The sequence below is a fragment of the Mobula birostris genome, chromosome 9 (genome assembly GCF_030028105.1).
Source record: "Mobula birostris isolate sMobBir1 chromosome 9, sMobBir1.hap1, whole genome shotgun sequence".
Taxonomy (NCBI): domain Eukaryota; kingdom Metazoa; phylum Chordata; class Chondrichthyes; order Myliobatiformes; family Myliobatidae; genus Mobula; species Mobula birostris.
In genome coordinates, this window is record NC_092378.1 from 151,704,692 (window position 1) to 151,718,763 (window position 14,072).

The window sequence follows — 14,072 nt, forward strand, 5'->3', positions numbered from 1 at the left end:
AGTCTAAAAAGGAGGGGGGGGCTTGCCCTCCTGAATTTTAGATTCTATTATTGGGCAATTAATATTCGATATTTAAAATTTTGGTTACGAGATCTGGACGTATCTTTAAATCCTCATTGGGTAAATCTTGAATCTAATTCATTACAAGGGTTTTCCTTGGGTTCGGTTTTAGGAACTTCACTTCCTTTTACTTCTTTTAAATTATATAAGCAAATTAATAACCCAATAGTTAAGCATACTTTACGTATATGGTTTCAATTTCGAAGATCTTTTGGGTTCAATCAATTTATCCTAGCAAGCCCTATCTTGTCAAACTTTCTTTTTCAACCTTCCACGATGGATCAAGCTTACTCTGATTGGAAAATTAAAGGTATAATATCTTTTCGCGATTTATTTATGGATAATTGTTTTATGTCTTTTGATCAACTTTCTAATAACTATAACTTACCCAGATCTCACTTTTTTAGATATTTACAGATTAGGAACTTTTTAATTACTGTTTCTCCTAACTTCCCACATATCCAACGGATATTTTGGAAAAAATTTCAGATTTAAATCTCTCTCAGAAAAGTGTTGTAGCAATCATATATGATATAATTTTGAATTTATGTCCTGATGCTTCTAATAAAATTAAAGCTGACTGGGAAAGAGAACTTGAGATTAATATACCGACTGAAAAATGGGAAAAAATTCTTCAGTTGGTGAATTCATCCTCTTTGTGTGCTAAGCATAGGTTAATACAGTTCAAAGTAGTACACAGGGCTCATATGTCCAAAGATAAACTATCTCGCTATTACTCTTATATTAATCCAATATGTGACAGATGTCATTTCGAGATAGCTTCTCTAACCCACATGTTTTGGTCATGTCCCCTGTTGCAGAAATATTGGAAAGATATTTTTGATATTATTTCAACGGTTTTAAATATAGACTTACAACCGCATCCAATTACTGCTATTTTTGGACTACCAATGATAGATTTAAATAATTTAACCTCTTCATCACGAAGAATGATTGCATTTCTTACTTTAATGGCTAGAAGGTCTATTTTGTTGAATTGGAAAGAGATTAACCCTCCTAAGGTATTTTATTGGTTTTCACAAACTATGCTGTGTTTTAATTTGGAGAAAATTAGAAGTGCAGTTTATGACCCTTCCATCAAGTTTGAAAAAACTTGGAGGCCATTCATTCAGCATTTTCACTTAATGTAATATCTTTATTTCCAAACCTATTCTATTTCTCTGTATTGTTGTTGGAGGGGAATGGAGTCGTTGGCACTAAGGTTTTCTTCTTTTTCATTTTTAAGTTTTTAGATTTGCCCAAGTCTTTTAGTTTAGTTGATTAATTTTGTCTTTCTTTTGGGTTGGGATTTTTTTTTTTGGTTTTGTTTTTTTTTTCTTTTTCATGTTTTATTTAGTTTTTTTTTTGATTTGATCCGTTGTTAGTTTTATATGATTGGGAGCTTTGTCAAATTTCAATATTGGACTTTACGATTACTGTTTGTAAGTGTAACAATTTATCTCCTATTATCTGTATCATTGCTATGTTTTGTTTATATATTCTAAAATTAATAAAAAGATTGAAAAAGAAAAGAAGAGTTTGCATGTTCTCCCTGTGACCATGTAGGTTTCCTCCAGGTGCCCCGGCTTCCTCCCACATTCCAAAGGCGTACAGGTCAGTTGGTTAAAAGGTCATCGTAAATTGTCCTGTGATTAGGCCAGGGATAAATAGGTGGATCACTGGGAGGAAGGGCCTATTTTATGTCATATCTCTAAATAAATAAATAAACTCGTATTCCTCAACAATCGTTCATCAGAAAAAGGAAATGTTACCAAAGATGTGCTTTATTTGTCACATGTACATCCAAAACATACAGAGAAATGCATTGTTTGGCATCAACGACCAACACAGTCCAAAGATGTGCTGGGGGAAGCCAGCAAACATCACCATGCTTCAGACACCAACATAGCATACCCACAACTTACTAACCTACTAACCTTTCTGTCTTTGGAACGTGGGAGCAAATGGAAACACTCAGAGGAACCCCTCACGATCATGAGGAAAATGTACAAACTCCTTACAGACAACAGCAGAATTGAGCCCAGATCACTGTTTCTGTATGGCGTTACGCTATCATGCAATCCACACTGTGTGTGTTGTGTGTGTGTGCGCGCGCGCGCAGATTTTCTCATGTGTGTATTTATATAAATTTATACTGTATACATCACATATGGCAAAAAGCTCCCAAGCATAAATTGGGAGAGTCACATAAAGTGATATTAGGGTAGATCAGCAAGTCTTGGTGAAAGAGGCAGGTTTAAAGCACTCACAGACAAAATGGAATAGTTTAGGGAAAGGATTCCAGGGTTTAAGCCCACACAGCAGAAGATGCAAGTACAAATGGTGAGGTGATGGAAATTCGGAAGCATGCAAGGAGCTGCAATGGCCGACTGGAATTCTTGGATGTTGTAGAGCAGATAGAAAGTTCTGCACCAGCCAACCAAAATCCTGTGAACACCATTGTACAGCAGATAATATCAAGATAAAATAATGTAGATGTTGGAAACATTAAATAACACAAAATGCTGCAAATGTTAAAAACAGAACAACAGGAAATTTGTAGAGAAAGACTGCACCATGGAGAGCCACAGTAGCATAGCTGTCACAGCTCAGGGTATCAGAGTTTGTTGTTCAATTCCAGCGTCCCCTGTAAGGAGTTTGTACGTCCCCCCCACGGAATGTATGCATTTCCTCTGGCTGCTCCAGTTTCCTTTCACAATCCAAGGACATACGGGTTAGTAGGCTAACTGTATATTCTCCTGTGATTAGACTGGGGTTAAGTAGCGGGTTGCTGGGCAGCTTGGCTCAAAGGACCAGAAAGGGTCTCTGTTGTATCTCTAAATTTAAAAAAAATCCTCATTCAATCTTTCCTGCCTTCCACCCTATTACATATTTTCCTTTCTGATCCATCCTCCCCTCCCCACTTCTCCTGCATCTTAAAACCTGTTCTTTCCCAACTTCTGACCAAAGCTTGACAAGCTGAAGCGTTAACTCTGTTTCTCTCACTACAGGTTCTACATGATCTGCTGTGTATCACAGGGATTGTCACACTTGGTGAATAGTAACACCATTAACACTGAGTACCTTCATACAGTCCAATCTTGTTAATTTCTTCATGAGAATCTTCTTCAAAGCATAAAACTGTCCATCCAATTTATTCCTGACCTGAAATAAATACAAGTCTTGAGTAGTTATCTCTAACCATCCACAAACATACTTTCTTAGAAGTTTGCAAAAATTCAGCATGTCATCTAAAACTTCGACAAGCTTCTATAAATGTGTGGTGCAGAGTATATTGAGCGGTTGCATGACAGCCTGGTATAGAAACACTAATGGAAAAGCCTCCAAAAAGTAGTGAAGGGGGCAGAGTGGGGAAATGAAAGCAAGGAAAGGAGCAGGGGGGAAATAATTACTGGAAGTTGGAGAAATCGATGTTCATGGCACCAGGTTGGAGGCTACCCAAGGTGTTGCTCCACCAACCTGAGAGTGGCCTCATTGTAGCAGAAGAGAAAGCCACAGATCGACACATCAGAACTGGAATGGGAATTGGAACTGAAATGGATGGCCACCGGGAAATCCTGCAGTTTGCACATGGAGCCAAGGTGCTCGACAAAGCAGTCCCCCCAATCTATGTTGGGTCTCAAGAGACTGCATAGGGAGCACCGGACACGGTAGATGACACCAACAATTTTCAGGTGAAATGTTGTCTCACTTCGAAGGACTGTTTGAGGCCCTGTCTGGAGGTGAGAGAGGAGGTGAATGGGCTGGTGTAGCAATTCTACTGTTTGCAGGGATAAGTGCCTGGAGGGAGATGAATGGGGAGGGACAAATGAACACAGGAATCATGAAGGGAGCAATCACTGCAGAAGGTGTAGAGTACGGTGGTGGTGGAGGTAAAGATGTGTTTGATAGAAGGGTCCCATTGGAAATGGTGAAAGTTGCAGACACAACACAATCATTTTCCCAGGGAAGAGGTACTGAAAATAAGAAGGCATTGGTTTAAGATCCAAGGCGAGAGATTTAAAAGGGACATCGGGGTCAGATTCTTCACACAAAGGGAATAGGTTGCCAAAAATAGTGGTTGAGTCAGGCACGATAACAATGTAAAACAGGTCAGGCAGCATCTATGGAAAAGAGTACACAGTCGATGTTTTGGGCCAAGACCCTACTTCAGGAGTGGGGGAGGGAATGCCAGAATAAAAAGGTTGGAGGAGGGGAAAGAGGCTAGCTGGAGATGATAGGTGAAGCCAAGTGAGTGGGAAAGGCCAAGGGCTGGAGAAGAAATAATCTGACGGAAGAGGAGAGTAGACATTAGAAGAAAGGAAGGGAGGAGGGGACTGAGGGGAAAGTAATAGGCTGGTGAGAAGAGATGAAAGGTCAGAGTGGGGCACTGAGGAAGTGGGGTTGGGAAGTTTGTTCACTGGTAGGAGAAATCGAAGTTCATGCTATCAGGTTGGAGGGTACCCAGATGGAATCAAGGTGTTGCTCATCCACCCTGGGGCTGGCCTCTTTTTGGCACAAGAGGAGGCCATGGACTAACACAACAGAATGGGAATGGGAATGGGAATTGGAGTTAAAATGTTTGGCCACTGGGAAGTCGCAATTGTTTTGGATGGTGTGGAGGTCTCACCAGTGATCAATTCTAACCAAAACTGACTTTTTTTTTTTTGGTTCTCTGTCCTTTCTTGCAAAAAAACTGTACAATTTACAATGCTATGTGCCTGTCATGCTGCTACAAGTAAGTTTTTCATGGACTTGTGCAGTTGACAATGAACTCAAATTTTGTCTTTGAAAACGTAGAATCTCAAGATCCAAGTCTAAGATTCTATCACACACCTTGTACACTTTTCCATAGCCTCCTTTACCCAGCCTGGCGATTTCTTCAAATTCAGTCATGTACCGAGACGTCTGTCTTTGAAAGAACGTTTCCTCTATTCTGATCAAAAACCAAAATGCAGACCATCAATTTTCAGCGCTCTAGTTAATGCATTCTGTACAATGGTTATAATTGGGATGTGCGCATTGCTGGTAAGGTGAGTGTGCTTGGTTTCCCTAATAGTCCTGTTGTCCACAGACGTATTGTCTAAGACTATGGGTGACTCCAGTCTTGTGCTGAAGCGGACAGCAGGTCTCTGATGAATCAATTGGGTTTCTTACAGTGGTCCATAGGACACTAATTGTGCTGTAAGCAGTTTAACACAGGACATAACACCACAATGTAGGCTCTTTGGCCCACAATGCTCAGCCAACCTTTTAGCCTACACCAAGATGAACCTAACCCTTCCATCCTCCATAGCCAGCTCTATTTTCATATCTTAAATGTCCATAACCTATCTGCCTCTACCATCACCCATACCAGGGTGTTCCTAGCATCCACCATTCTCTTTGTAAAAAAAAAATCTGACATCCCCCTATAATTTCCTCCGATCACCTTAAAATTATGCCCCTCTTGTATTAGCTTTTCAGGCATAAACTATTACAAAACTATAGCCAACAGCAAACCCAATCCTAATGGAGGGTCTTGGCCTGAAACATCCACTGTTTATTCTGATCTATAGAGGCTGCCTGACTTACTGAGTTCTTCCAGCATTGTATGTGTGTTACAGCTAAAAGCAAAGAGTTCTACAACTAACCCTACTAAGCTATGCCTTCAGTTTATGAAACTAGATGCTAGTCCGTAGACAATTTTTACTAATTGCAATACTTTAGATCCCGGTTTGTTTTTAAATTTGAAAAAAATGAAGTTAGATGTTCAAGATGTCCATGACAGGATTTGAACTAATTTACTGGATCCAGTAAATCTCTACTGTTCCACAGATATACTTGGACAGCATTCTGACTGGTTGCATCACAGCCGATGGAGGCTCCAATGCATAGGATTGAAAGAGGCTGCACAGGGCTGTAGTCTCAGCTAGCTCCGTAACAGGCACAACCCTCCCCAACACCGAGGACATCTTCAAGAAGCGGCGCTTCATGAAGGTTGCAGTCATCATTAGGGACCCTGACCATTCGGGACATGCCCTCTTCTCATTATTACCATCAGGAGCCTGAAGACCCAAACAGTGATGCAGATGCAGCTTCCACCCCTCCACTATCAAATCTTTTAACGGTGCATGAACACAACCTCATCATTCCTATTTTTTTTACACTGTTTATATATTTTTGCAAATTATAATAATTGTATGTCTTCGCACTGTACTGCTGCCACAAAACAACAAATTCCACGTCAATCACACTCAACGATTCAGGAACAGCTTCTTCCCCTCTGCTATCCGATTTCTGAATAGACAATGAACCCATGAACACTAACTCACTATTTAAATTTAACTATTTAATACAGTATATATATTCTGACTGTAATTCACTGTATGTTTCTATGTATTGCACCGTACTGCTGCCACAAAGACAACAAATTTCACGACATATGCCAGTGATTTTAAATCTGATCCTGATTTAGACGTACCTGCAGGGGACTTGGGGATGGGCATCTCCTTTGGTACCACGCCTCTAGAAGACAAAAGCAACCAGTTTCTGTGGTGATGCAAACAGCCCACCTCGTTACAAGGGCTGAATTTATTTATTTATTGAGATACATTGCAGAATAGGCCCTTCCAACCCTTCGAGCCACGCCGCCCAGCAATCCCTGATCACGGGACAATTTACAATGCCCAACGAACCTACCAATTTGTACCCCTTTGGACTGTAGGATGAAAGCTGAGCACCCGGAGGAAACCCACGCGGTCATGCGGAGAATGTACAAACTCCTTACAGACAGCAGCGAGAATATGCCCCACAAATTCCCAAAGAAAGCTTACTCCATTTCTCAGTGAGATTCCCTAACTGCATCCTCCTTCAGCTATCCAACCACAGAACTATAGATGAAAATTGTAACGGACAACACACTCAAGCTCTTCAATAACCCAATAATCTACTATACTTTATTCAACGAGCTCTCTGGAAAAACATTAGGGCATTTGTTTGGGGAACACAATGACATTGCTGCTTGTAATCTTTTAAGGGATAACGGGCACGAGGAGTTCAGCATAGCATTCCATCTGCAGTGTGGATAACACCACTCCCAAGCTCCTGATTTATCATCAGCACTGGGAAACTCACTGCTAGCTTCTATAATGGGCTGTAGTTCAGGGGCAGCACAGCCCTCCCTACATCAGAATGTTGTGACTTCAATCCCCCACTCCGGAAGCAGTACAGTTCTGGTCACAATACTGCAGCGCTGATTCACTACAATGGAGAATATGTCAAGGATGTTGCAAGGACTGGAGAATTGTAGCTATTAAGAAAAATTTAACAGAACTTACAACAGTACAGCACAGTACAGGCTGTTCGGCTCATGATGTTGTGCTGACCTGTTAACCTACTCCAAAATTAATCGAACCCTTCCGTCCACCTTAATCCTCCATTTTTTTTGGTCATCCATGTGCCTGTCTAGGAGTCCCTTAAATGTCCCTAATGTATCTCCCTTTACCACCACTCCTGGCGGCACGTTCCACGACATCCCCCCCATAATTTCCTCCTTATAATTCACCTTAAAATTATGCCCACTCATATTAACCATCTCCACCCTGGGGAAAACATCTTTGCCTGTCCACTTGATCTATGGCTCATATCATCTTATACCTCTCTATCAAGTCACCTATGATTCTCTTTTACTCTAAAGCGAAAAGCCCTAGCTCACTCAACCTTCCCTCATAAGACATGCTCTCTCGAATGCACCCTCTCCAAAGCTTCCACATCCTTCCTCTAACTTTATAGACTGGGGTTGTTTTCTTTAGAACACAGGAGGCTGAGAGGAGAGGTAAATGAGGCGTGTAACATTATCGCTACTCGCTACCATCAGGAAGGAGGTACAGGAGCATCAGGACAAGGACAGCCAGACTGGGTAATGGCTTCTTCCCTCCAGCTGAGAGACTAATGAATACCCTGTCACTACTGAGGTCTTGTCACCAAGGCAGCGAGCTGTTTACTGTTCACCTGTACTGTGAACTACATGTATCTCCAATTATATTTTATTAACTTGTTTACAGAAATATTTCGTTTTATGTACTGTGTGTGATACGTGTTGTGTGGGTGCCCCTGTAGTCTGGAGGAATGCTGTTTTGTTTGGTTGTATATATGCACAGTCAGATGACAATAAACTTCAACTTGAAGTTGAATTATGATGGGTCCAGAGATTTGAGAAGAATCTATGCTAGTGAAATAAAGATCACACAGATACATACAGACGACTCACAATCAGAGGAACACTCATAGAGAAAGGAACATAGAGGGAGAGAGGAAGATAAACACATAAACAAAGAAAGAACAAGGGTTATTGCTACATTGCTCCAATAACCTCGGTATGATCCTGCTGTTGGGTACTGCCTACGCGCTATCTGCATGCTCTCCCCATAACTGTAACTCTCAACACCCCTGGCATCATGTTCTCATGCAATCACCACTGTGTAAAAATCCTCCTTCTGACATTCCCTCTATACTTTCTACCAATCACCTTAAAACTACGCCCTCTCGTATCAGCCGTTTCCACCCTGGGAAAAAGGTGCTGCTGTTAATTCTATCTATGCTTCTCATCATCTTATACACCTCTATCAAGTCACCTCTCAACCTCCTTCACTCTAAAGAGAAAAGTTCTTCCCCCACCCCCAAGTGCTCCAGGTCCGTGCATGTCCCAAAGACATGCTAGTAGGTGATTTGGTTGTTGTACATTGCCCTTCATGGGTAGGTTGGTGGTAGGATCTGGGGAAAACAGGTGGGAAGGGAGGAGGAATAAAATTGGTGAGTGTAAAAGGAAGGCGTGCATTCAGTGAGCTGAAGGGCCCATTTCCTTGCTGGACATCCCCGAGCTAACGGACTCACCTGTAGGCACAAACTGTTGCTCGCCACCCGCAGTAGGTTTGTAAAGGCCTGATGGTGCTGCAGCCTCACGGTGCTGAACTCTTCACTAAAGGTGACTGGGGAAATCAGGTGCACCTTCACAAGCTTCTTACACAACACTGCACGGGTAGAAATGCAACAGATGTATCAGCAGGGTAAATTCCACTCATGCAGTAAAACTCAGAGATCAGCTGGGGAGCTTCCATTAGCACGTACAGACGTGCAATAACACGCTGATAATCAATGGTCAGACTTCCTGGAAAACTTAATGGTCAACACCTGGCTGACTGGGTTCGGTTTGCCATCCTGTCTTTAAACTCACCATTTTAATTGGAAAACTTATCATTCATTTCATTTATTTAGAGATACAGCACGGAATAAACCCTCCAGGCCCTTTGAGCCACAACAGCTAGCAACCCCGGTTAACCACGGGACAACTCCCAATGACCAATTACCCTACTACTCGGTACATCTTTTAACTGTGGGATGAAGCAGGAGGACTCAGAGGAGACATACACATTCCACGAGGAATAGATAGACTACTGACAGATGACGTCAGAATTGAACTCTGAACTCCGATACCCCAAGCTGTAATAGCGTCACGCTATCACTCCACTATTTGAAAGTGCGTTAAGGTTCAAATAAGAAAACATCCAACAGCCCTCCTCTCAGATGGGAAGGCTCTACAACAGGGAGGCAAAACTATCCCACACATCACTAGCACCAGCCTGCCCGCTATCGAGGACATATATACAGAAAGGTGCCAGAAAACGACCAGTGCCATCACGAAGGATTTCACCCACTCAGCTTATAGGCTGTTTGCCCCACTCCCGTCGGGGAGGAGGGTACATAGCATCCACGCCAGATCTAGTTTCTCTCTGACAGTGGTGTCTGAAAAGAGGATGCTGTCCAAGTTGCATGCCATCTTGGACAATGTCTCCCATCCACTACATAATGTACTGGTTGGGCACAGGAGTACATTCAGCCAGAGACTCATTCCACCAAGATGCAGCACAGAGCGTCATAGGAAGTCATTCCTGCCTGTGGCCATGAAACTTTACAATTCCTCCCTTGGAGGGTCAGATACCCTGAGCCAATAGGCTGGTCCTGGACTTATTTCCTGGCATAATTTACATATTACTATTTAATTATTTATGGTTTTATATTGCTATATTTATACTCTATTCTTGGTTGGGGCAACTGTAACGAAAATCAATTTCCTTCAGGATCAATAAAGTATGACTATAAGAGGAGATCATGTTGTAAACACCAAATACAAAGAATAGAGGAAGTTCAGGTGAATTGCTGCTTCACTTGAAAAGGACTGATTGGATCCCTGCATGTTAGGGAGGGATCAGGGTGCTGTCTCCTGTACTTGAATGGGAAAGTGCCTGAAGAAGGGGATTCATACTGTAAACACAAGAGCTTCTGCAGATGCCAGAAATCCATACAAACTGCTGAACTCAGCAGGTGAGGCAGCATCTACGGAGAGGAATAAAGAATCGATGCTTTAGGTCAACACCATTCATCATTGGTTGGAACAGAACAGCCTTCCAGGCACTTGTAAAGGGAATGGTCCCTTCAATAGCACAAAGGAAAACAAGTCTGGTGGTGGGATTGCTGAAGTTGATAGAAATTATGAAAGATGATCTGTAAAGACTGTTGGGGTGGAAGGTAAGGACTAGGGCAAGAAAATAGATGAGATGAGGTCAGGGACTCTATCATCTATAATGGAAGGAAAACTATGTTTCAGGAAGAACAAAGACATCAGGGGGAAAGTCTTGTCAATGAAGCAAATGTAAAGGAGACAGAAGAATTATTATAATAGAATAGAATTCTTAAAAGAGGCAGGTTGACAGGAAATGTAGTTGATTGAGGTGTGGAAGTCTCCAGCCTCCTGCTGGATGTTTATTCATATAGATAGTATGCAAAACAGTGTTTTTCACTGTATTTCAGTCTATGCGACAATAATACACCAACTATCAAAGGTGGGAGCAGTGTAGAAATTGTCAGCAAATTGTTCAGTTCTGTATGATATGAAATGAATCAAGGGACATGGGAATAAAACAGAACAGTGTTGCCATGGTAGATCAACTATAACCAAAACACCATAATAACATCTACATGGGGTGTTGTCACCAGGAAGCAGCATTCATCATCAAAGACCTCCACCACCCAGGCTACGCTGGCTTCTCGCTGCTACCATCGGGAAGGAGGCACACAGCCTTGGATCCCACATCACGAGGTTCAGGAACATCAGTTACTCCTCTTCAACTATCAGGCTCATGAACCGGTGTGAGTAACTGCACTTACAACTCTGAACTGATTCTACGATCTACAGACTCACTTTTAAGAACTCTTTACAACTCATGTTGAGTATTTTTATTTGCACAATTTGTCTTCTTTTGCATATAGGTTATTTGTCAGTCTTTATGGATAGCTTTCCATAAATTCTATTGTATTTCTTTATTTTATTAAAATTAACTAAAAGAAAATTAATCTCAAGGTAGTATATGGTATTATATACATTTTGAGAAAATAACTTAACTTTGAACATACTGATGAATAGTAGCCCAGGCTCAAAGAGCTCAATTCCTGTACATACTTCCATGAACTATGAGCCAAGACATGCCCTCTTCTCATTACTATCAGAGAGGAGCTATACACACTCAGCATTTTGGGAACAGTTCCTTCCTCTCCCTCATCAGATTTCTAAATGGATAATGAACCAAACCATGAACACTACCTCACTACTTTTGCTCTCAGTTTGCATCACTTATTTAATTTTTTTATATATATTTCTTATTCAGAATCAGGTTTATTATCACTGGCATGTGTCGTAAAATTAATTAACTTAGCAGCAGCATTTCAATGCAATACATGATAATATAGAAATAGAGAACAAATAAATCAATTACAGTAAAATATATATGTGTATCAAATAGATTAAAATTAGTGCAAAAACAAAAATAACATTTTTAAAAAGTGAGGTAGTGTTCATGGGTTCAATGTCCATTTAGGAATCACAAGGCAGAAGGGAAGAAGCTGTTCCTAAATGGCTGAGTGTGTGCCTTCAAGTTTCTGTAACTCCTTCCTAAACATTTAACTACTGAAATTTATAGTATTTTATATACTGCATTGCTGCCACAAAACTACAAATTTCATGACATATGTCATTGATATTAAACCCAATTCTGATTCTTGGGCATTGGTGTTTCCATACCAAGCTACGATGCAGCCAGTCAGGATATTCTCTACTGTGCGTCTATAGAAGCTTGTCAAAGTTTTAAATGACATAGTGGAATCTTGACCTCACAATCTACCTCGCTACTGCGGGAGGAGAAGATGGCGGCGCGACACAGTGCGCGCAGCCTCTCCGGTGAAATGATATTGTATCTGTTAAATAGGGGCTGTGCACAATTCTGATTTGATGGAGACAGATGTGAGAAGAATGGAGGAACAGCTGGAGAAACTTCTGAAATGCCCGGTTCGCTGCTAGCGCTACTGTGCGATCGAGAACTACAAAGGGAAGGCCCTAAATCCTCGGCTTTGCCTGCTGCTGGCGGCCAGGGCTGTGGTCGAAGTGCTCGGCAGAGATGGCACTCGATGTTGGAGGGCTGGTCAGAGGTTCAAAGTTTTCGGACGACTCAGAGTCGGACTGTGGTCGGGTGCTTCCAGGATGCTGCATCAGCAAGTTTGCGGCGCTGGAGGCTCATGGCAGGGAGAGTTTTCTTCCTTCTACCGTCTGCGTGAGATGATGGGGCTATTGAGAGACTTTGAACTTTTTTTTACCGTGCCCATGGCCTGTTCTTTATCAAATTACGGTATTGCTTGCACTGTTGTAACTATGTTATAATTATGTGGTTTTTATCAGTTTTTCAGTCTTGGTCTGTCTTGTGTTTCTGTGATATCACACCGGAGGACTATTGAATCATTTCTTAATACATGCATTACTAAATGACAATAAAAGGGGACTGCGTATCCTCATAATCTAATCTAATCTATAGGGGAGGGAACATCAACTCAGACCATGAGAGGCCTGCGTTGGGCATTTTCATGCCTTACAAGGTGCAAGTTGGAAGTCTGTGTGGGGCGCCACTCCTCACACAGACACTAGAGCAATGTGTGGTTAAGTGCCTTGCTCAAGGACACAAACACACTGCCACAGCTGAGGCTCGAACTTGCCTTGCACCTTACTACCTGACTACACTGCACTTTCTCTGTAACCGTAGCACTTTATTCTGCATTGTTATTGTTTTCTCTTGTACTACCTCAAGGTACTGATGTGATGAAATGATCTGTATGGATGGCATACAAGACAGGTTCCTCTCTGCACCTTAATACGCGACCATAATAATCAATCTACCAATTTAAACATTCAGTCATTTTCATACACTTTATAGACTCACTAACACACAGTCCTGCTGCCCCCTCTACAAGAAGTTAGACCCGGACCTAGTGTTAAAGTTGTATTACATAGAAACATAGAATTGGTTGACAGACAGGAAGCAAAGAGTGGGAATAAACAGGACCTTTTCAGAATGGCAGGCAGTGACTAGTGGGGTACCGCAAGGCTCAGTGCTGGGACCCCAGTTGTTTACAATATATATTAATGACTTAGATGAGGGAATTAAATGCAGCATCTCCAAGTTTGCGGATGACACGAAGCTGAGCGGCAGTGTTAGCTGTGAGGAGGATGCTAAGAGGATGCAGAGTGACTTGGATAGGTTAGGTGAGTGGGCAAATTCATGGCAGATGCGGATAAATGTGGATAAATGTGAAGTTATCCACTTTGGTGGCAAAAACAGGAAAACAGATTATTATCTGAATGGTAAACAACAGGAATTCTGCAGATGCTGGAAATTCAAGCAACACACATAAAAGTTGCTGGTGAACGCAGCAGGCCAGGCATCTCTAGGAAGAGGTGCAGTCGACGTTTCAGGCCGAGACCCTTCGTCAGGACTAACTGAAGGAATGGTGGCCGATTAGGAAAAGGGGAGGTGCAACGAGACCTGGGTGTCATTATACACCAGTCATTGAAAGTGGGCATGCAGGTACAGCAGGCGGTGAAAAAGGCGAATGGTATGCTGGCATTCATAGCAAGAAGGTTCGAGTACAGG

The 14,072-nt window shown here is 41.9% G+C and overlaps 1 protein-coding gene across 2 annotated transcripts in view; it reads right to left on the reverse strand.

Moving 5' to 3' along the window:
• Positions 1 to 14,072, reverse strand: part of eif2ak1 (eukaryotic translation initiation factor 2-alpha kinase 1) — a 63,621-nt gene that overhangs the window by 38,597 nt on the left and 10,952 nt on the right. For both annotated transcript variants that reach the window (XM_072269145.1, XM_072269144.1), the window contains 4 exons: positions 8,935 to 9,071; positions 6,524 to 6,567; positions 4,897 to 4,996; positions 3,145 to 3,225 (listed from right to left, as the gene is read on the reverse strand). In XM_072269145.1, the coding sequence (XP_072125246.1) occupies positions 3,145 to 3,225; positions 4,897 to 4,996; positions 6,524 to 6,567; positions 8,935 to 9,071 (362 nt within the window). The remainder of the gene's footprint in view (positions 1 to 3,144; positions 3,226 to 4,896; positions 4,997 to 6,523; positions 6,568 to 8,934; positions 9,072 to 14,072) is intronic.